This window comes from Ambystoma mexicanum, chromosome 4p, assembly GCF_040938575.1.
Source record: "Ambystoma mexicanum isolate Mex_15411 chromosome 4p, UKY_AmexF1_1, whole genome shotgun sequence".
NCBI lineage: Eukaryota > Metazoa > Chordata > Amphibia > Caudata > Ambystomatidae > Ambystoma > Ambystoma mexicanum.
Genome location: NC_090927.1, coordinates 203,819,541 through 203,841,460, shown reverse-complemented (window position 1 = coordinate 203,841,460; position 21,920 = coordinate 203,819,541). Strand labels below are relative to the sequence as shown.

At 47.5% G+C, this 21,920-nt stretch overlaps 1 protein-coding gene across 1 annotated transcript in view; it reads left to right on the top strand.

Moving 5' to 3' along the window:
* The window catches only part of KIF13B (kinesin family member 13B), a 1,451,009-nt gene that overhangs the window by 1,403,925 nt on the left and 25,164 nt on the right, over positions 1-21,920 (top strand). The window contains exons 38-39 of the mRNA XM_069605712.1: positions 3,789-3,851; positions 20,096-21,152. Of these exons, the coding sequence (XP_069461813.1) occupies positions 3,789-3,851; positions 20,096-21,152 (1,120 nt within the window). The remainder of the gene's footprint in view (positions 1-3,788; positions 3,852-20,095; positions 21,153-21,920) is intronic.

Sequence of the window (21,920 nt, the reverse complement as noted above, 5' to 3'; positions counted from 1 at the left end):
GAATTTGTAGGGAGGCTTCGCGTTCTGTAACGCTAACCTGGTTCCCACGGGGGCGCTGGTCTAGTCTGGATTGCTGTGGCCTCTTCTAGCGTGATGCGCAGGACCCGGAACACCGATTGGACAGGACCTCCAAATCGTGCTTGCTTGGCCCGTAGGAATATCCTTCTGCAGATGAGAAAGGGGATTAACAGTCTGCAGAATAGTGTGCTAGCTCCCCCCTTACCCCCTTCGTTCCTCTCGAACTTCCTCCAAACCCCGGTTTAAGCTCACCTTATGGTTTGGAAGGATGAACTCTCCATCCTGCTTCTGGTGCAGGGGCGCGCGTTCGTCCAGTTACTTCACTGGTTTTCAGAATGGCGCTGGAAAATCCACTTGACTTTCCTGAGCGATGTGCCGTAAGTATGAAAGTTCAAAGTTCAAGTGAGGCCCCCTTTATGTTGTCTTTCTAACCTGTGATCTGTCCTTTATTTCAGGTGCAGAATGAAGGCGATGTGTCGAGGGGTTAAACTGCCGAGGTGAGTAGTGATGAGGGCAATCCCTCTAAATGTCCTCATCATTCCCCAGAAATGTCTCTTGTCCTTTCCCCATAGGGGCCGGGGTACGGTACCTGCCAACGGGGCGGCGCCGACCCGAAATGTGAAAGAAAAGCCGGTAAGTATTATGGATGTTAATCAGGCTTTCCTTCTGTGTTCCTTCTGCTCACCTTTTGTTTCTTCCTCTCTCCCCTACGTGCAGAGATGTGACGTCCGATGCTGACAACTGCGATGGAGCCGGGAGATGTCTCGAGGACAGGTGAGTGAAGCGTGGTACTGCAGCGAGCAACGGGATGCTTTTAAATGGAAGTCTTTCTTCAGGGATGCTGGCGAGAAGATTCCGGATGCAGGTAAGAAGTTTGAAATAGTCCTTGGTTTTCACCTTTCTCTTCTCTTCCTTCCTTGCAGGTCTTCCAGGTTTGAGGTGGGCGTGGCTGGAGTCCAGGAGCAGGAGTAGACACGGTGAGCGTTAAGCTGCAGGAAGCAGAACAACGCGAAGCATGAGCTGCTGTCTGGGCGTGGCTTAAATAGCCTCCAAAGAAGTCCCAGGTATGTATCCTTCCCCAACTAGGTACGTATCCTTCCCTGGCCATGCCCGAGTGAAAAAATAGTCCCTATGAAAAAATAGTCCCTTTCAGGTCTCAGGGAGGCCTGAAGCGTGCAGCATGGTCTGCATCAGGTAAGTGCACAAAACACCTCCCTTTATGAGCCTGGCGCCTATGGCGCCAGGAATGATGTCCAACATGAGCCTGGCGCCAAAGGCGCCAGTACTGAGTCCAAAGAGCCCCTATAAGGGGCCGCTGGGCTTTTACCCGAGGGCATGATGCCTGCTTCTGGGGTGCTGGGCCTGGCCTGGTGCTCCGGGGGTAGGCATCATGACAGCAGTATAGATATGTGTGACCTTTATAGAAACATAACCTACTGAAAGACTTTGAACAAGTGTTATTTAGTGCATGCATTATTGAGAATATATTATGTTAGCTTAGATAGTGACCACCCCGCTCCACAGCGACCTGACCTTCACCCATTGGGAGCACAGATGTCTGACGTCCATCCTTGAATGGAGACACATTTCAATTATTTTTAAAAATTCGAAACAACCGTTGTTGAAATATGTGGGGTTTTTTTGTATCTTATTTTGATGGCACAAAAATACAATACTTAACACATTGTACAGGTCAGGTTGCAGCACAGCAAGGAAAAATCCCCTGTACTGACCGCTGTCACTCGGGAAAGTTTCTCTTATGGCGCGAACGGCACAGGCGGGTATTACTCTTCGAACGCGGTGTCCAAGCCTCCCGTGAAGCCACCATGTAAAGGAACGATAGGCCACCACCGGTACCACCTGTGAAAAAGAATGATACAAACTGTTTTTAAATGAACAAGATAAGTTTATTAAACGTTTGTTGTCAATGACAATTCTTGTAACTAATGGCATTCTGCTTGGACAAATGCTATCTAGAGACTGCACACTATTGAACGACTTTCATGCGTTAACAATATGTATATGTAATTTTGGATATAGTAGAAGACCATGAAATTGGAGTGGCATCACAAGCCGAGTATACTTACTCGTTACTCGGATTACGAGGACGAACAGTTGCGCGAAGTTCGTGCATAAGCACCATCATTATCCTCAACACGGACCGTGTGAGGCAGACTGCCCTGAAGTCTGGCAGCTCGGTGATGCATTGCGGCCGTGACTCGACTTCCGAAATGTAGGCCACCCATCCCGAGTTTTCACAGCAGCAGCAGTTCTCGTCCTCGGTTGGCATTAGCTTGCACCGATTGCATGTGCACCAGGTGGAAACACCGTCCATGCGACTAGGTCCAGTGTCTTCATCCGTTGATTCGTCCTGCCAACTGCCGTCCGAAGCCCCATCGTTTTCGCATGTTTCCCTTTCCAGTAGTTCTTCCTCGGTATACTCGGGCTCATATATGTAGGGCATTATTGTAGCCATTGTGTGGTAAACAAACGAAAATAATTTATAGCGGTAGTACTGGTATCTGTACACATGGGCTACAAGCAACAAAGGTAGCTGACCAGAGCACAGAAACGAGTCACAGAATACTCAAAGTAACACAGAGAGAGGAATGGAATCGAAAATCTGCTGTTGTGTGTTGTGAAACGGTCTGTTTATACTTATTGAGTAAAGAGGTTTCCTGCCGTGTCCATGGCGACACGTCATTAGGTGAAGCGCAGCGATTGTTGACACGAGACGTGCTTTGGTGTTGTGAAATGGGCGGTACGCGGCTGCAGATGACAGGCTCAGGGGTGGGGTATATGATTTAGTGCCGCAAAATCAGGTCAGGCAGGGCGATGGGGCAAGTGATGGGATTATCACAAAATGGCAGCGCCCTGGTGCCTGTTTTCGCGTGCGTTTAATGGACGAAAACTCGGGTAAGGTCCATAGGAAATTTTTCTAAAATCGTGCGCCTTAGGCTTAAAAACACATGGCCGACCCTTAGGGACAATAAACATTTTTGACCAAACCATTCCTTTATGGAAAGGTTATTGCAAAGCATACTATAGTAGGATTACCATCTGCATTAAGAGCTGTTGGCCATAGCAAATATGGTGGTCACTGCAGGGAACAAAGTGTCTTCTGTTAGTGGTCTGACTGCTACTTCACCTTTGTAATGGAGTTTTCCTGTGCTGTATATTGTAGCCTTTGAGATTTCGATCATAACAGCTCTCGACACTACACATTTTAGAAAGGTGTTATACTGGTAGTGGTTTTTCCCCGTTACTAGACATCTGGTTGCTTTTTTGAATGCCAGCAGCCAGTTTTAAGATAAACCACTTCTCAAAGGGACCCAACATATTGAACCCTGCCCACCCAAAACCTGCCTCCTTGAAATGAAGACATGGCATTGTTCGATGGTTATAGATACCCATGCAAACTGGCGTTGCAGTGACCAACAGCCTAGGTGATCTGGTCAGTTGTGGTGGGCAGAGAGCCTGAGGCAAGAGAAAGGGTGGCAATGTAGTCAACACAGTGAGTAAAGGGACACTTTAAGGCTAGACGAAACTTGGGAACACCAAGCTGTGGCTTCCCCTGAATTATGCACATAAAGAAAAACATGCTTTTTGTAGACATATAAGGTAGTGTCATTACAAGGAATTGCCAAATTTGTGGGGGAGGGATTGGATTTGTCTCCATCTTGGTGGTTAAGTTGTCTTATTTTGTCAGCTTGCAAACGTACAAGTCTTTGGGTCAACTTTGCAATTATTTTATCTGTTCTTCTTCGCAGCCTGTTCCACGAATTATGGTGCAGTCGGCCAGTGTTGATGAAAGTGTTTTAAAAATGAAGCAGGTAAGTCTTCCGCCTCTGTACTTTGGCTTATTTCTTCCACTGCTAGACCTGTAACAGTTTGTAGTGTCTACCAAGGCCCGCGTTAGGCAGGGATCCTCCTCCACCTCGCAATCCTGTCCTTATAGTTACTCTCAAACGTAGGTGGTTTTTTTCTCCTGTTTGAAAATTGCATTGTGTCCGTATTTAAAGTTGCATTGTGAAACCTAGGCCTTTTTCCCCACTATTCAGGACTCTCAAATGTAGGTGTTTTTTCTCCTGTTTGAAAATTGCATTGTGTCAGTACTTAAATCTTCACTCCAATTACCTTGCCCATTGTCAGCTTCTCGTCTGCTCTGGCTGTCTCGTTGTTAGGGAGAATTCTCTGTTTGGGCTGAATTTCCCTACCTAGTGAGTCCCCCAGCAGCTTTGCTGGATTTCTGGGGTTTCTTTTTTTCTCCTGCCAAGAGTGAGACTCTTTTACCCTCACTCTTGGACATGTTGAAGTGTGTTTTCTTGGTTAAACCTTGTGTTGAATGGGCTATGGGGTCTTTTACTCCATAGGGCCTCATGTATTTTTGTGATATGGGTTACACAACACCCTCTGTGCCGTGACCCAGGGGTGTCCTAGGGACTCCCCAACATAGACTCCATACCCTGGGACTGACTACTGTCTCCCAGGGCATGTAAAGTCACCAAAGACTTTGCTAGTCTTGAATCCTGAACAGAACCAGTACAAACCATCATATTGTGGACGTACTGGCTGGGGCAATTCGATTGCCCCAGGGTCTGTTAGTCGAGGGGGCACGTCTCCGTCCCCCCTGATCGAGTTTTGGCTGGTGGCAGTGAAAACTACTTTTTATATTCGACCGCGAATATTTCCCTATGGGATTTCCCATTGTTTTAGGCTAACACATTTAATTATTTATTTACGGTAGCCTTAAACATACCGCCGGTTTATATATTTATTATTATAACTCCGGTTGGGACTTTTTGCCAAAACTTGATTCTAAAATGGCGTTGGCGTTCACCTCTGTAACTCTGACCCAAAGTGGAGCCCTTTGTTCCACTTTTGGCGGGCTTCTCCACAGAAGCCCTCCAAAGTGGTGCCACTCTGTCTGGGGTACTTAGGAGGGGTGGAGGGGGATTTAGGCACCCTGGACTGAGTTACCTTGGTAACTCAAGTCGCACTCCGTCCTGATTGGCCCAAGTGGTGAGCCGGCCGGCTCACCACTTAGCATGTTTGAGTGACAGCTAGGCTGGGTGAATGGGGGTTTGCTGCATAAAAGCAGGGCTTTGGGGACTGGAACTTCAGAAGTCGCCACAGGACCAAGAATCCGACGAGGGAAGAGCTGAGCCGACCTGCTTCGACGACACCACCCGGTGGAGCCCTGCTGAACCGTCTCACCACTTTTCCCGACGACCGAGGAGAACTCTTAACGGAGTGGCTCCTTCCCTTGACTGGTGGGGACAACCAGTTTTCACCTTCTTTTCGCTTCTCGAGGTATCTCGTGGCCGCCTTGCCCGTGCCAAGCACCCCGGCAACCGGAATACCACACTTTTACCCCTAACCGCGAAAGTCAGTACAACCCTTTAACCGGAGGACTCCGCGGCTGGTTTCTTCCCGGGCAGTGCAACGACCTTCTTCTTCTGCTCTACAGCGAGAACTTCTTCTCCCCTGACCGACGTCGAGCCTTGCTGCCACTGCCTGGAACAACTGCCACCGCTGGAGGATCCTTTCCGCTTAAGGTACTGTGTTCCGCCTGGCTTCCCTTGCCACCGACTGTACGGGGTAGATTTAGCCCCCGGCTTTCGACCCTGGGAGTGCCTGGGACACCCTGGCTAAACTTTCTAAGCCACTCTAAACTCTTTCTAACTCTTTGCAAGACTTTGAATCCCTAATAACAGTGTGATCTTGGGCACATTTTCGCTCCGGCTACTCTAAGAGTGGGCCCTGCCTAGTGACTTTTGCTCACCTGTGACTTTGTGCTTCTTTGAGCCTATTGCAAGTGTTCTGGACCTTAGAGTGGTGTGTTTAACCCATTTCTGTTTCTTTTTATCCCTTTCTTGAACCTACTAGAGTGTCATCTAACGTTAAGCACTCACCTCTGTTTTGATTATGTGGTGTTAACTTAGAGTTGTCTAGATAGGAGTAAGGGTTGGAACTGCCTTCATTATAACTGTGTTTGAAGTGTTTTTACTATATTTTGCTAGAGTGATTTCAACTTATGTGTGTTTAATAAATAAATAACTATATACTTTTGAAACCAAGCTCTGGTCAGTGTTTGCTTGTGCTATTGTATTTGAGTACCTATTGTGTATACTTTACATACTGCCTAACTCTTCTTGAGGGAAGTCTGACTGCTCAGCCACAGCTACCAGGTAAATCTGGGTGGTGCGGACTGCTACCAAGTGGGTTTACTGCTATACCTGTAGTCTTAAATCTTTTGCAGTGTTCCCCAAGGGAACTGCACAGGTTTCTGCCTAACACTCGTCTGCTTGCACTCTGCCCTGTGTCCGTTCCTAGTGTTCTCTCATTCCCACTCCCTTCCGCCTGTCTCCTCCCTACTCTATGGTGTTCTGTCTCTCCCATCTTTATTAACTGCTTCTCTATCGACTATCCTGCTCTCCTCACTAAATCTGGTAGGAAGAAGTTTAAAAAAGACATCCTGCTCTCCAACCCAGCCCTCCCTATCGCCGACACCTATACCAGTGCCTCCTCCAGGCAAACTTTCACAGACATCCTCTTTGTTGTTCCCTAGCCAGACCTATGGACGCTTCATATGGTCTGTGCTCTCTCCTTTCTCTTCTTCTCCCATTAATAGTGGCACTCGGTGGGATGCCCTCCTGACTTCCTTCCACTCCTCTAAGGTCATCATTAATGTTTATGTGAATGGCTCTGTCTTTGTCCAAGACCCTCAGGTCAACGTTCTCCTCTTCGATAGACGCTTCCTCCATTTCATCAATTTCCTTTCTTCTCCTGCTGTCCCCTCTCTTCCCTCCACGGCTCCCTTGCCTCCCCCTGCTCCCTCCTTTTGGCTACCTTGCCCTCTCCTCCTTCCTTTTCTGCCCCCACTCGGGCTTCTTTCACACCCCTGCGTGGCATACCTCTGATTTGTACCCCTCCCCGGAAGTCTTTCAAGGACGGCAACCTTCTCCATATTGCCACTCTAAACTCTCGCTCAGCTGGCAAACACTCCTCTGACATCTGCCGCCTTCTGAAAGAACTTGACCTCAATCTCCTCCTTCCTCACTGAGTGGCCGGACCTCTCCTCTTCCTTCCTGGTCTCAACCATTGAACTCTTCCTCTTGGAGACTTCAACATCCACCTGGATGCTTCCTGTCCCTCCTCTGTACATTTTTGCGACCTTTGCGACTCTCTCTCACTCGCTATTCTCCCCTCTGACCCGACTCACTCCGCAGGGCACACTCTGGATGTTCTGATCTCCTCGGATCTTCTCCTTTCAATCCCTCTCACCACTCCCCTCTCCTGGAGAGATCACTTTCTCCTTTTCTCCCATCTCACCCTCTCTACCCCCCAGGCTAAGTCAACTCCAGTACTGCCAACCACTTTCTCGGTCATCCGACCCATGAAGCGCGTGTCAGTTGAGGCATTCGCCACCACTTTCTCACCCCAAATCCCCCTTTGTCTGGCTCGCACCCTGACACAGCCCTTTCCATGCTCCACTCTGCTATATCTGATACTCTTTATGTTCTTGCCCCTGTCATGAGGATCTGCCTGAAGCCCAAAGCCAAGTGCAACTCTTGGTACGACTCAGACCTCGTTACCCTCAAATGCGAGTGCCGGGTGGCTGACAGGAAATGGCGTGCTTCTAGTACATCCTATGACAAACTGGCCTGCCGCCTGCTCCAAAGGCAATACCGGATCTCTGTCCGCATCAAGAAGAGAGCCCACAGCCAAGCCGCCATCTCTGCGGCATCTAACAACTCAGCTGAGCTCTTTAAAATCTGCAAGGAACTGGCCAATCCTGCCGCAGTCTCTACCTCTCCTGTCCCTTCCCAGAACTTCTGCACGGCACTGGCTTTCCATTTCATCTCTAAAACTCAGGACATCCTGTCCTCTCGCTCTCTCGCTCTCTCTCTCTCTCTCTCCTTCTCGCTCCCCTTCTCGCTCTCCTTCTCGTTCTCCTTCTCGCTCTCCTTCTCGCTCTCCTTCTCGCTCTCCTTCTCTCCCTCTACTCTCCCTCTACTCCCTGCTCTTCCTCTGGCCCTTCTTCAGCCACCTCTCCTCTCTCCTTCTCTGCCTTTCCCCTGTTCTCCCCAGGCGAGGTTTCCAGACAAGTCTGATCGATGAAAGTCTCGTCAAAACAGGTTCACCCCTGCTCCTCCAAAACAATCAAGGACCACATTGACTCCCTGGCTCTTGCCCTGGCCGACTTCTGCAACCACTCCTTCGCCACTGGAGTCTTCCCTTCCCCCCTGAAGCACTCCCTTGTGCACCCTCTTCTTAAGAAAACCTCTGCCGACCCGTCTTGGCCGGCCAACTATCACCCAATCTCCATCACTCCTTTCCCGGGCAAACTCCTGTAAAAGCTGGCCATCTCCCAGCTCCATCTTCACACTGAATCTGTTGGCTGTCTCCATGATCATCAGTCTGGCCTCAGAGCTGCCAGAAGCACGGAACCTGCTCTCCTGAACGTCCACGAAGACCTGCTCTCCAACCTTGACTCCAACACCCCCTGTGTCCTCATCTTACTTGAACTCTCTTCTGCCTTTTGATATGGTCAACCATGCCATCCTGATCAATCCTCTCTGTGATAACCTGGGTATCACCGGTCAGGCCCTGACGTGGCTGACTTCTTTCCTCTCTGATCGCTGCTCCCAGTTTCAACCTGGTTCCTTCCTCTTCTCTATCTCTACCTGTGGTGTTCCCCAGGGGTCCCTGGCTGTTCCCCTGCTGGAGGGCGGCTTGGTAGTGATGCGAAACCCCTACTACGTGCCGCCAAAGAAGGGGCTTTTGGCGAAGAAATACAGAGTCCCAGATGCTGCACCCAAGTGCCTCAGGTCCCATCCTACACCTGGCTCTGTGGGCTCGGCAGCAGCAAGGAATAGGTTGTCAAACCAGTCTTTGTCTGGTACCGTCCTGCCAGATCAAGAGGGAAAGAAATTAGATGCTGCAGATAAATGCATCACTACGACTGCAGCGTCCACTATCAAAGCTGCCAACGCCTTCGCCATTCTCTCGTGTTGCTACAGAGAGTTTTGGTACACGTTAGGCCACATACTCAAATTCCACCCGGATGACAAGAAGGCAGAGGCTTTGTCCATCTTTCGCGAAAGCAAGGTGGCCTACGACCATGCTATCACCGTTGCCCTTGCACTTTGTGGACTGCTGCGTTCCGACTTTCTGGTTCTGAAGAAGTCCAGAGGGTGGAGATCCATCCTGGTATTCAGACGTCTCAACAAGATCCTAAAATCCCAGGAGTTAAGGATGATCACGTTGCAGCACGTGCTCGAGCTGCTGGAAAGAGGGGATTTCCTGGCGTTCGAAGACGCATATTTTCACATCCCCCCCATTCATCCAAAACACTGAAAGTTTCTCGGGTACGTCGTTCAAGGAAGACACTACCAATTCAAGGCGCACTGCCCTTCAGCCTGAAATCAGCTCCAAGGGTCCATCACCAAGTGCTTGGCTGCAGAGGCAGCCTTTCTTCACCGGGATGCGATCTAGGTGTGTCCGTACCTGGACAACTGGCTAATCCGACCCCGCTCTTGTGACCCGGCAGTAAGGAATACAGCTAAAACTATGGAGACCCTAACCTCTCTGGGATTCGCAATAAATTATCCCAAATCCGGCATGGTGGCGTCTCAGAACGCACTTTTTGTGGGTTACCCGGCTCAACACAGTCATGTGTCTGACAAAACCTCAGAAGACCAAAGAAATGCCACCCTGGGGAAGGTTCAGTGGCTGTCGACGGCCAGGATTGCGACAGTCTGGCCCTTCAAGTCCCTTTTGGGGATGTCTTCTTGCATTCATCTGGTTCCTCATTGCAGGCTGCAGATGAGACCACTTCAGGAATTCTTGGCGCCAGATGGAAACCGGTCATGGGAACTTGGACCGACAAGAACGCTCTCAATTGTGCATTCCATCAGGCCCTGCTCTGATGGTCCTATTGCCCTCATCTCTCGCTGGGTGCTCCTTTTCAGATCTCTGCATATCTTTAGACAGTCAGAACAAACGCACACCACTGGAAGGTTGGGGTGCCTACACAGGCCAATCCTGTGCCAGAAGCCTCTGGCTCCCAGAGGAAAAAGAGTAGTACATCAACAGGCAGTTTTCTGGGCTCAAGTCTTAACCACCTCCGCTCCAAGGGAAGGTGGTACGAGTCTTCACGGACAACACCACTGCCATGTTTCACCCCAGAAAGCAGGATGGGATGCTCTCCCCCGTTCTCTCTCTGGAGGCGTAGAATCTGTCTCACTGGGCCATTGCACGATGGATGTTTCTCGTTCCATTTCACCAACAGGCATTTAAAACAGCATCACACTCAGTTGGGAGCTGCGGTCCCACCACTAGTAGGAGCTCCAACAAGCACAAGTGTCTCGTCTCCAACGAGTGGGGTCACCCTCAAGTTGACTTCTTTGCGACAGCTGCCAACACAAAGTGCCAAAAGTTTGCCAGCAGGTATCCTCAAGCCAGGAGTCTGGGAAACGCTTTTTTGTTCCCTTGGGAGGGCCTCTTCCTGTACGCTTTTCTGCTGATTCCTCTGTTGCTACGAGTGATCAGCACATTTGAACGATATCATTGCAAGATGATCATCATTGCACCAGCGTGGACCAGGCAGATCTGGTACTCGGACATTCTCCATCTGTTGGTGGTTCCAGCCATCAAACAGCCTCGTCTTCCATATCTACTTTCCTGAGAGGGAAGGTCGATCCTGCATCACGGCCCAAGCGCCTCTGAGCCTGGCAGCCTGGCTCCTGCAGCCCTAGAATTCGGACACCTCTCCCTGCTTTCGGAATGCATGGAACTTCCAGCCAAGGCCAGGGACTCATCTACTCTTACCTGCTACAAGCAAAAATGGAAGAGCTTTACAGTGCGGTGTCAGTCACAGAAGATTTCTTTGCTGTGCATAACGGTACTACAGCTTCTTTACTTGCTCTTGCTGGCCAAGTCTGGTGTTGCCCATGCATTTATCAAGATACACCTGGCTGCCATTTCCCAGTACACCTGTGCTCCAGGCAAGCTCTCCCTGTGATCGTGCAGGCTCGTTAAGGAGTTCCTCAATGGCCTCTTCAGAACATTCCCTCCGGTGAAGGCTCCTGCCACTGCATGGGAACTGAATGCAGTGCTGTCGAAACTGATGGGGGGGGGGGTCCCCCATTTGCATCAGGCCTATTTGAAGTTTCTGTCTTGGAAGACCGCCTTCCTGGTGGCTATCAACTCTGCCAGGCGGGTTAAGAAAATACAGGCTCTCTTGCAATCTTTGATCTTATAGTAGTCTACCGCCCACCTTGTGAAAAGGGAAACTTCAATGAGAGCCTAATTCAGTTATTAAAATCCATAACTGGCCCAAACTGCTCCGTTCCAGTAGTGGGTGATTTCAACCAGTGGCTCCATGACACACGGAATAAGGAAGGAATATCACTAGAAGAAGCATTGATGATCAACTACAAGCTCATTGTGAGGCAGAACTTGTATTTCACAGGAAAACTGTCTGGTTTTCGAGGTAACCATAATACCGAGACTGCATTAATATACTTTCAGACCAACATGCTCGGGCTACTGGTCCTCCTCGATCTATACGCAGCTTTTGATCTGCTGAATCACGGACGCCTGTTAAACACTCTTAAAGATATAGGAATCTACCAGCTGTGTCAAATCACTCACATCCAGCAGACATTCTCTGTATGCTGGGAATGTGCCTTAGTTAAGTCCTCTCCAATCCTTTGCGAGGTTCCGCAGGGGGTATGCATTTGGCTCACGCTATTCAATCTGCATGTCAGACCCCTTTGTAGCATCCTGGAGGAGAAGAGTATCTTTATTCACAAACTACGCAGATGATGGCCAGTTGATAGTAGAAATCAGCTGTGACTATGATCAGGATGTTCTGAACTTCAACACCATCAATGAAACCATTGAACGGTGGATGACCAATAACTGGCTCTGCCTTAACAGAGCAAAAACTGAGTTACTCTTGTTTGGAAATGCATCGCCAGGGCCAAATTATGCAAGGAAGACGCCAGTTTTTACAAGGAGTATTGTTCCATTCCTCTGGTTAGCAAAGTAAAAAGGTTGGGTGTGTTTTTTTGACACTTCTCTAGGTGGAGAGACTCAAACAAACTACATGTCAAGGAATTGCCACTATTGCCTAAAACCTTTAAGGAATATCAAACCTTATATCTTGGAGGCCAATTGTGGCTCTATTGCCTGTGCCATTATCATAAGGCGCCTGGATTATTGTAATGCACTATTATTGATGGCCAACACCAAGTGCTTGCATAAACTTAAAACTCTGCAGAACAATGCCGTTCGTTTTATCAAGACCATCCCCAGGTGTGAGCATATTTCATCTGGCAGACAGCCTCTGCACTGGCTTCCCAATGTGGACCAAATTCAGCACAAAACTGCATCCATTGTACATAAATACCTGTATTAAAATGCACCTGACTACCTGTGAAGTCCGGCATTACGCTTCACCAAATTTGCGACTCAACTCCCACTAATTCAAAAGTGCGAAATGTCTAGGAAGGGCCTTTCAAACACTGGCTGCTCAGAGATGAAACTCCCTACCTCTGAGTTTACGACTAGAGAAGAATAACAAAACCTTCAAAGTCCGATGAAGACCACCCTGTTTAGATAAACTGGGATAACTGATTTCACCCAAAATGAGCTTTCCCTATTTGCCTGCTGAAAGATCTTTGCATTCACTGGAGGTTGTGCGTGCTTTGAAGTTCTATAATCAACACACAAAGGACTTTCGAAGAACTTCTCAACTTTTCGTCATTTTTGGACCAGTGGGACACCAAGGCTTCCATCTCCAGGTGACTCTATGGCTGTATCATGCATTGCCATAAGCTGGCTAACAGGCCGTTACCAGGGTGGCTGATAGCCCTCTCCACCAGAGCCAGCGTTGATGACCGCGTTCCCCTCTTGTATCCTCCAGCTGGATATCTGCAGGGCTGCTATGTGGAGGTCTACCCATGCCTTCACGAGATTCTACTGTGTTGACAGGTATTCCAGGGAGGAATCTTGTGTCGGACAAGCGGGGCATCACAACCTGTTTGCATGAATGAGGTGGGTCTGTTCCAGGGGTAAGTGTGTTGCTTCTGTTGAGCTTTTCCACCTCCTGTGGTTGACTAAGTGTACTGCTGTGTAATCGTATTAATGAGCATGTGAATCCATGCAAGACCCCATGCTGGAGAAGGATCATTTACCTGTAACTCTTGTCTAGCATGGGTCTTACATGGATTCACATGCAAACCCTCCCTCCTTCCCCTCTTGGCTCTTCTTGGTTCCTACTGCCACTTACATGCGGGACCAGATCTGAAGATGGCCACCAGGGTGGAGCGTAGGAGGACGGGTGTCATTGGTTGATGCAGTATGTCCTAATGTGACAGCAGTAGGCTATACAAGCGACATGCAGTTTTTAGCTTAAAGCTGAACAGTTTTTTGTTACCAAGCATTCACAGCCTGGCGACGGGGAATATTTATGAGCATGTGAATCCATGCTGGAAAACGAGAGTTACAGGTAAGTTACTTGTTCCTTTATTAAAGGGATGTTCTGATTAGGTTGTCCTTAAAAATAAAAAATGCAAGTTTAGTGTTAAAAGGTTATTAAGTGGCTGTTTTAGATGAACTGTGTAATATCAGACGCCTCACAGATCCTTAGTTTGGTTTCTAGAGCAATTATTTTTACTTTGTATTTTAGTGGGTATTTATGAGGCACAAAAAGACAAAGGGGTGGGGGTGATGGGACAGACAAACAAAAATCTGTCCTACTAGGCCTTGTGACATTCGGATCATGCAGATCATGCAAGTGCAGTAACAAGAAGTGCATGGTAGGGGGAAGTGCCGGTCTGTGCGGGAGGGCATGTGGGTTAAGAGAATGCCAAGGGAAGCCAGGTGGACAGGGCCAGGGGAAGGCAGAGAGTGCAGGGGCAGACGGTCCACCAGCTAAATGCGAGGAATGGGACTGGAGGGGGCAACAAGCCCAGCCAGGCAAGTGGAAGGGGAGGGAGCGTGGAAGGGCAAGTGCAGGGGAAGACTGATCGAGGAGGACCTGCTGCCCTGTAAGAATCTGAAGGAACCAGCAGCCATTCCAGAAGTAGAGGAGGACATTAGCAGGGCAGGGGCAGGGGGAAGAGGGAAGAAGGAAGAGAAAAGGAGGGTCTTGAGAAGCTTCTGGAACTTCAGGAGATCCGGCTCAAGTCTGAGAGGGGCAAGGAGGCTATTCCAGAGGCATCCAGAGGGAGGAACCTGCAGAAGAGAGATCTACCCCCCACTCTCTGTTTGGAAAAGCATCTGTTCTGCAGAGAGTTGGAGCTAGAAGACCGAAGGGCTCTAGCAGGCAGGCATTTAGGCCCCGTGTGATATTTTCAAAAAATCTTTTAATCAGAAAACTTTTTTAACGAGTCTGAAACACAGAATAAATATATATTTTTTGTTTTTATTTATTTTATTTGGGGGTCCCCCAATCCCCTTTTTCCCTATGTCTATAACCCCATCCCAAACCCCTCCCTACCCGTTGTACTCCCTACCCCACCCTCATATATACTTTTTTTTTAAATTGTCTTTTTTCAGTGTTTTTAATTCGTTAAAAAAGGTTTTCAGTAGTATCTACTCGAAAATATCATTGGATACTGCTATTTGGGAGGGGAGGGGGAGTTGGATGTAGCAAGGTCCCAGGAAGCCTTGTGGATGATGCAGAGGGTCTTGAACTTGATCCTCGCAGCAACCAGGAGCCAGTGGAGAGATTTTAGGGCTGGAGCGATGCAGGCCAAGGATAAGTCTTGCAGTTCTATTCTAGATGAGTGCAAATGGTCGAAGGGAGGAGTTAAGCAGATTGAGGAAGAGGCCGTTGCAGTAGTCCAGCCTGGAGAGGACCAGAGCTCTGGAGACATTGAGCTTCTGGAGGAAAGGGAGAATGCCTCTGATGAGGTGCAGCTGAAAGTGAGCTGCCTTCGCAAGGTCTGTGATGTGAGGAGAGCAGAGCAGGAGAGAGAGGAGTCGAAGATGACACTGAGGTTTTATGTCTCACAGGAGGGTGAGGGCAGGGTGCCCATGGAGGGCGGCCAGAGGGAAGGAGGGAGCTGGTGTCCTAATGAGAAGTATCTCAGTTTTTCTGGCATTAAGGTAGAGATCGTTAGCAGGGCACCATGCCTGAATAACAGACCGTCAGGAATGATAGAGGAGGAGGCAGAGGAGGGAAAATTGTAGGAGAGCTGTGTGGCATCTGCACATCTGTGTGGCAATTGGGAGAGAAGGCGGAGATCAAATGGGCTAGAGGGGCTGAGGGATACCACAGGTGGAGAATGAGATGGAGGAGAGAAAAGTGCCTAGTTGGACCTGGGAACGTCGGTCGACCAGTCCAGAGCCAGGGTATTACAGATCCCATTTATAAGGGCGGCATGATTGACCGTATGAACGGCAGAGGAATGGTCAAAAAGGAGGAGAACAGAAGGAGAATTGGAATCGAGATTAGAGAGCAAATCTTCACAGGTGTTCAGGAGAGCAGTTTCTGTGCCTCTGGCAGCTCTCACGCCAGACTGGTGGTCATGGAGACAACCAACGGATTCAGTGTGGTGGATGAGCTAGGAGTCGCCTAGCTTCTCCAATCATACCTTGGCTGCTGCCATAAACTGCACATTGCACCACACATGCCAAAACAAAGGACATACACGTTTGCACTCTTGGGACAGAACATGCACGTTTGCACTCTTGGGACAGGACATGAGCTACAAAAAGAGTACAAGGTAAAATAGTAGTACTCCAAGCTGGTATGGGTCACTTTAAAATGGATTTGCGGGCTAACACTAAACAGCCTAAAACCGCTGTGAAATGTAATTGAAGACCCAATTTCCAAGGGCAATTAGAAACACATGAGGCATCCTGAGCAGTGCATGATGGTGGGTGAGTTATGGTTGCATTAATCAGTTATGGTTCCTAATGCGTGAGGTTTTGCTATTTGGAGTTGCAACCATGACACCCATTTAATAACCTTTTATCACTTAATGTGTAATGTTTAAGAACTGCTAGTAGATCATCAGTTATAATTTGCAAGTTAATTGCCCATCACCTAGATCAGAGTTTGCTCATTTCTTTCATTGACTCTTGATACCATTACCATGGGAATGGATGCCGGGCTGCTACGTAGCCCTAGCTTTCCTACACATCTTCTATAATTTTACTTTGCATGCTGTCTTTCTTAAGGAAACAGAGAGCCATTTTGAAGTTTTGGGAGCCATCAAATCAGTCTTTTCAGTTTGGAATATATTCTTCATTTGTTAACTGCCAATAATAGCTATGGCATGTAAATGGAGTTGTTTGATGCCTGCACTATAGAATAAATCGTCTCTTGTTGCTGATGTGAAGCGATGAGCCTGGGAGCAGGAACGTGTGCCCTGAAAATGTTAGTGGGGAGCAGGGAGGAACTATGAGCTGGCGCAGTATACTCCTTTTGGAAATGTCCAAAAAGACAATGCTTAAAATCCTGATTGGGAGATGTGGCCGAATTTCGGCCATTTGAAAATTCTGAACGGCCGAAAAGTTTAACTAAATCCCCCTTTTGATGTCAACGGCTGTGGGAGTGTCCTCTGCACCCTTGTTCACTATACTGTGAGTGGGGGGTTGCAGAGTTGCCCCCTGCCCCACGCAGCCGGTCCTGTAAAACAAAAAATAAATTAAAAAAGGAAAGGACCCTGCACCACCGGTTTTCGATCACGGAAGTGAATGCAAACAGGTGTTGCAGGGACACAGTGAGTCAGCGTCACACAGCAAAGTGTACCGCCATACGTTAAGTAGGTGTGTGGGGGCAAGGGCAATAGCTGAAATGTTCAGGGGAGAGAAGACCGAAAGTTATTTTCGGAAAAATTACTTTCGGTATTTTCTCCCGCAAACATTTCAGCCACGGGCTTCCAACCCCAATCTTCCAACTCCCTCCTTTTACACACCTCAAATTGAACGTCTCCTGGCACTTTGTAATGGTTTCATTCTCCATCTCAGTGGTATTTGTGCTATCACCCTGGGATGGATGAGATGCTGCAACCCCTCTGCAGGGGTCAGGCGCCTACCCCTGCATTGACAATTCACTTCACTGAGATCTCTTACTGGCCGTACAGGGGCTGACTTCCTTTCATTGCTATGGTTCACTCAGCCTGAATTAGTTAAATGTTCTCACTCATGAGGCTGTATTAAGCAGTATCAGAAATACAAATGGTAAAGAATGATTTAAAGAGCCCCTAATATTTTAGAGTACACAAGCTGGCAAACAATATTGATCTCTCGGGTTTAGTAAGTTTTGCGGTCGAGATATATATCATTGAAATGGGCTGTTAATCTCTGGAGGTGCTGTTAATTTGATATCCTGAAAGAGAACAAGCGAGTGGGGTGGAAGTGAACTTGGAGCAAAAGGATTTTGAATTGGCAAATGACATAGGAATGTGTGATCCATCAAACCTGCAAATGAAGCCAAATGATGGAGGCGACGCACATTAGATCATTGCTGCGTCCCAGCCCAGACACATTCTGCATTTCAAGCTGGGAATGGTTGTCCCCGGAGGAGCACAAATCATCTCTCGCAAAATACAGAGAAGCGTGTTCAGTTTGCTCCTTCCACTGCCCACCTTTAGAGGTACTTGTGTGAGCTGGGTAGCTTTTGCCTGTCTGGGCAGTGCATAGAAGAGTATGTACGCAGCGTTGGTTTGACCTTGGGATTCGGATTGATCCAGGATATTGGATGACTGATGTGACCATTCCTTTGTGCAGCAAATGCATCCTCTGCTTTTTTGTCAGCCAGAGCATTGACCTTCAGACTACGTTGGGATAGCGCTTCTTAGTATACCAAAGCACTCCAGTGGCTAAGAGCACTGGTTAGTGCATGTCTCATGAACATTTTCTTTTATTTTTCTTTTGCCTTAGTAACTGCCCAATTACCTCGTGTACTCACAAAAGTACTTTTTAAGATCTGTAAAACATTTTTGATATTATTCTGCACTGCTTTGAAATTCCTTCCTTTAAGAAACCTCATACCCCACTGCAAGTCTCGTCGGAATGTGCGACTCTTCCTCGCAAATTTTGTTCTGTACCATCCCTCCATGTGTCTCGCAAAGGATTTAGAACACTCTTAAAGAAGTATCTGACATTGGGTCTAAGCCTCTCTTATTTTTTGAATGTAGCTATGGCAATCGAGACTGAGCCCAACCATGATCTCGCTCTTTAGATCAACAGACTTTCCATGTAGGTCTTACTGAACTGTCGCATTGCAACCACAAATACCTTCCCCCTTCACTTCAGCATGGCCGACATTGAAGGCTAATGCTACACAGATGGAAGAATCGCACGCAGCCGCTTTTCTCTTTCATGTACCAAAACTACCACTGGCGGGAGGGGGAGGTGCGGTTATTGTTGCAGCCCAGAGCATAGTGCATGGCCAGCCACAAAACAGTATTGGGCACCAGCAACACCAGCTTTTTTTGGCTGCCCACTTTCTCCATTCAAATACCAGGCAAACAAGCTTATTTATTGTCTAAGTCTGCTAGCTTTGGTAAAAGAATGGTCCTTGCCTAAGGCACTCTGTTGCCATCTCTCCCAGGGTTGCCACCGGTGAACTGCTAGCTTGTGTGCCTGATTATGCAAATAAGCAACTGCACCATGATGGCAGCCCTAACCCGAGACGGTCTGCTGTTCTCATTCATGTAGTCTCATTCACTGTTGATTACAATAAAGTGAATATCGTACCGCCCGTGACCCCAGCCGTTACCATAGAATAGCTACTCTTTAAATATTGCACCCTCATCGTGTGATGACTGTTGATTCTAATAAAGTTAAATCTGGTCTGGCACTATTTTATTGTGCAAGCAAAGACATTGTGTATGCCCTGTGATTAGCATTTCAAGATTCTAAGTTAACACAACCCGGGGAAATCAGCAAATATAAAAATTCGTTGAATTTTCTTGAAGGGCATTATGGTGATAGATAGGGGTGCTATTCCACAGTTTGGCAGCTTGCACAGAAAGATTGCCCACCAACCCTTTTTAGATGTATAATGTGAATGTGGTATGCCCAAGACCTTTTATGCCAGAATGCAAATGGCAGCTGGGCAGGTGTTTGATAAATCTGCCGTGTCCTAGAAGGATCTATGAAAGACGCACAACTTTTAAAATTCTATGCAGCGGCCACTGGAAGCCAGTGGGTATCTGGGACTGTGCGGGTGAAACTGATACCTGTGTAGCTATTTGAGGAGCAGCCTAGCAATTACGTTTTGCCTGCTTTGCATGTTTAATAGCATAGCGCAGAAGACCGAGGTAAATTAAATAGCCATAGCAAGTCTTGACCAAATGTAGCCATTAACCAGTGACTTTCGGTGGGACCGTCCATTGCAGGAAGTAACGGGTACAAAAGTTGATATCCAAAAGAAAGTCCATCTAAATTGGGACTGATGAAGCTCATCTAGTACAAAGCTCGACCTGGTCAAATAAAATTCAGACCGAAAATGGCACAATGAGGAATAGGGTAAGCTAAGGGTTATAAGGTTTGGGAAACCATTATTATTATTATTATTTTTATTTATTTAACAGACGGAGGTAAGTAGAGAACATGGACAGTGCAGGATAAAGAGAGGAGTTCTACCTCCCACCCCACAATAAAAAGAGAAAACTCTGGAGAAAATAAAGTAGACTGATTCGGATTTAAAATTAGGCAGTTAACCTTTGGAAGGTAAACTTTTAGCAGTCTCATTTTAGAATGACTCCCAAATGAATTTTGACAGCGAGTCCTAGCAGTGGTCATCTTCCTACCTTAAATACCTAATGGCTTCATTTCAGATTTGTCCGTTTTTGTTTTTCAATAGGTTGATTATACATCCCTACAGCGTTATTTGGTGGGTTCATCTTTGGGTGCCAGTTGTGTTTTGATATGGTCTTGACAATGGTTTGTTGATCTTTTGCCTTGGGCGAAATCCAAAAATTTACACAAATGCACAATACATACACATTTCTCCTTAAGTTAACTTGGGCAAACTGCCCTAAATAATGAATACCTTCATTTTGTACTTTACGTATAGTTACTGTTGATTTACATTTTTCAGATGTCTCTGGATGGTGCTGTGAATGGCACATCGGAAATACCGGTGCTCCTCGGAAAGAATCATGAGGAACATCAAACTGTGCCTTTCCCGAAACCAATGGTCAATACCAGTGGTCAGGACCTCCAGGAAGGGCCCCCCAGCCCACTTAGTGAATCTTCAAGTGGCTACTTTTCCCACAGTGTTTCAACAGCAACCCTTTCTGAAGCATCAATGACAGCTTCTGATATCTCCCTTGGTCAGATCGGCTCTCCACCAGCAGTTGCTAGTCTCATGCAGTCGACGTCGGGGCATCAACTAGATGACAGTGCCGGCGTGTCCTTACATTTGGATTCTCTTCCAAGTTCAGAAGCCGATAGAAAAGAGTTGAGCACGTTTGCTATTCCTCCTGACACAAGACCTACAGAAAGTGATCAAGTAACTGATAAAGACATATTAAACTCCAATTCTGGAATGAGAGTGATGGTCGCCACCAGTCAAGAGCAGAGACCAGACCATGTATCTATGCCAACCATTGAGACAGGTTCCCAGCCTAACTCTGTTCCAAAGAATGAGAAAGTGACACTGAGGCCCATCATTTCTACAGCAGAACAACACGCTACTGCCACAGGACAAGCTGTCACCAAAAAGGACCCTGTCAAGACAGTTATTGCATTGGAATTGACTGCTTCCAAACCGCACCTTAATCCCAATCTCTTGTTACAGCCCAAGGCACCAGTATCTCCATTTAAAATTCAGAAAGTGAAGACGTCAGAACTGAAGTCTTTCACGCGGATGTTGGGAGAAGAGCCAGGTGGTACTTTAAGTTCTGATGAGTTGGGAAAGAGTGATACAACCAAAGCAAACCGAGATGAGCCATGGCACAATGATGGCTTGGAAGATGTAGATGACCAATCAGAAGTGAGCGCTAACTCGGGGGAAGTGCTTGAAACATTCGATTGGCTTAAAGAGGGGGAATATGTCACTGTTGGTTCAAATAAGACTGGCACCATTCGATATGTTGGTCCAACAGACTTCCAGGAGGGAACATGGGTTGGTGTGGAACTCGATTTGCCTGCAGGTAAGATATTCAAATCTTTGTCTAAGCTCAAGTAATTATTCTTGCATGCATTGCAGTTGATCAGACTTTTACTTTTCCTCATCCCACTGCCGAATGCTCAGTAAACATGTTACCTTTAGTTGTCCCCCTTAGTTAAAGCTATTCACAACCAGGAAATTCCATTGAGGGCAACATGACTGGAGTGCAAAGCTCTGATATGTGAGGCTTGATGGGTCCTGCATGTCCATTACAAGCATGTGTGAATGTAATGCAGATGGCTTTGATGGTGTCTGCGTGGTTTCCCTGTTTATATCAGTTGCCTTGATACTTCTGGGCAAGTTTGGCAAAATTGGAATTCTTTTCTATATGGTTCATACCTTCATGGTGGTAGTTACCTTCTGGCTGCAGAGATGGATATCTGGAATCATCATTCTCCGCAGCATGCCAGGGAAACATGCATCCAGTTAATGGGTAGCACCTGTGCACCACTTGCTTGCTTCCTCTTTACCATCTGGGTACAAAAGCTATAGCTCTCTTGCTGGATTCCGGACTATAACTCCTCCCAAGAATAAATCCCTGAAGAAGTGAGTTCTGCCCCACGGCCATGTCAGCTAGGCCTTATCACTAGTTTAGTTGCACGTGTGTACCACAACACTGTCAATACTTCGGAGACTCCTTTGACCATGGCTGACATTCTGTCCTTGGTTGATGCATCTACGTCCCCTATGGCCTCATCAGAGGAAGTGCCTACAAGGGGCCCTTTTGTGCACTCTGTGGACTTGGTTAGGT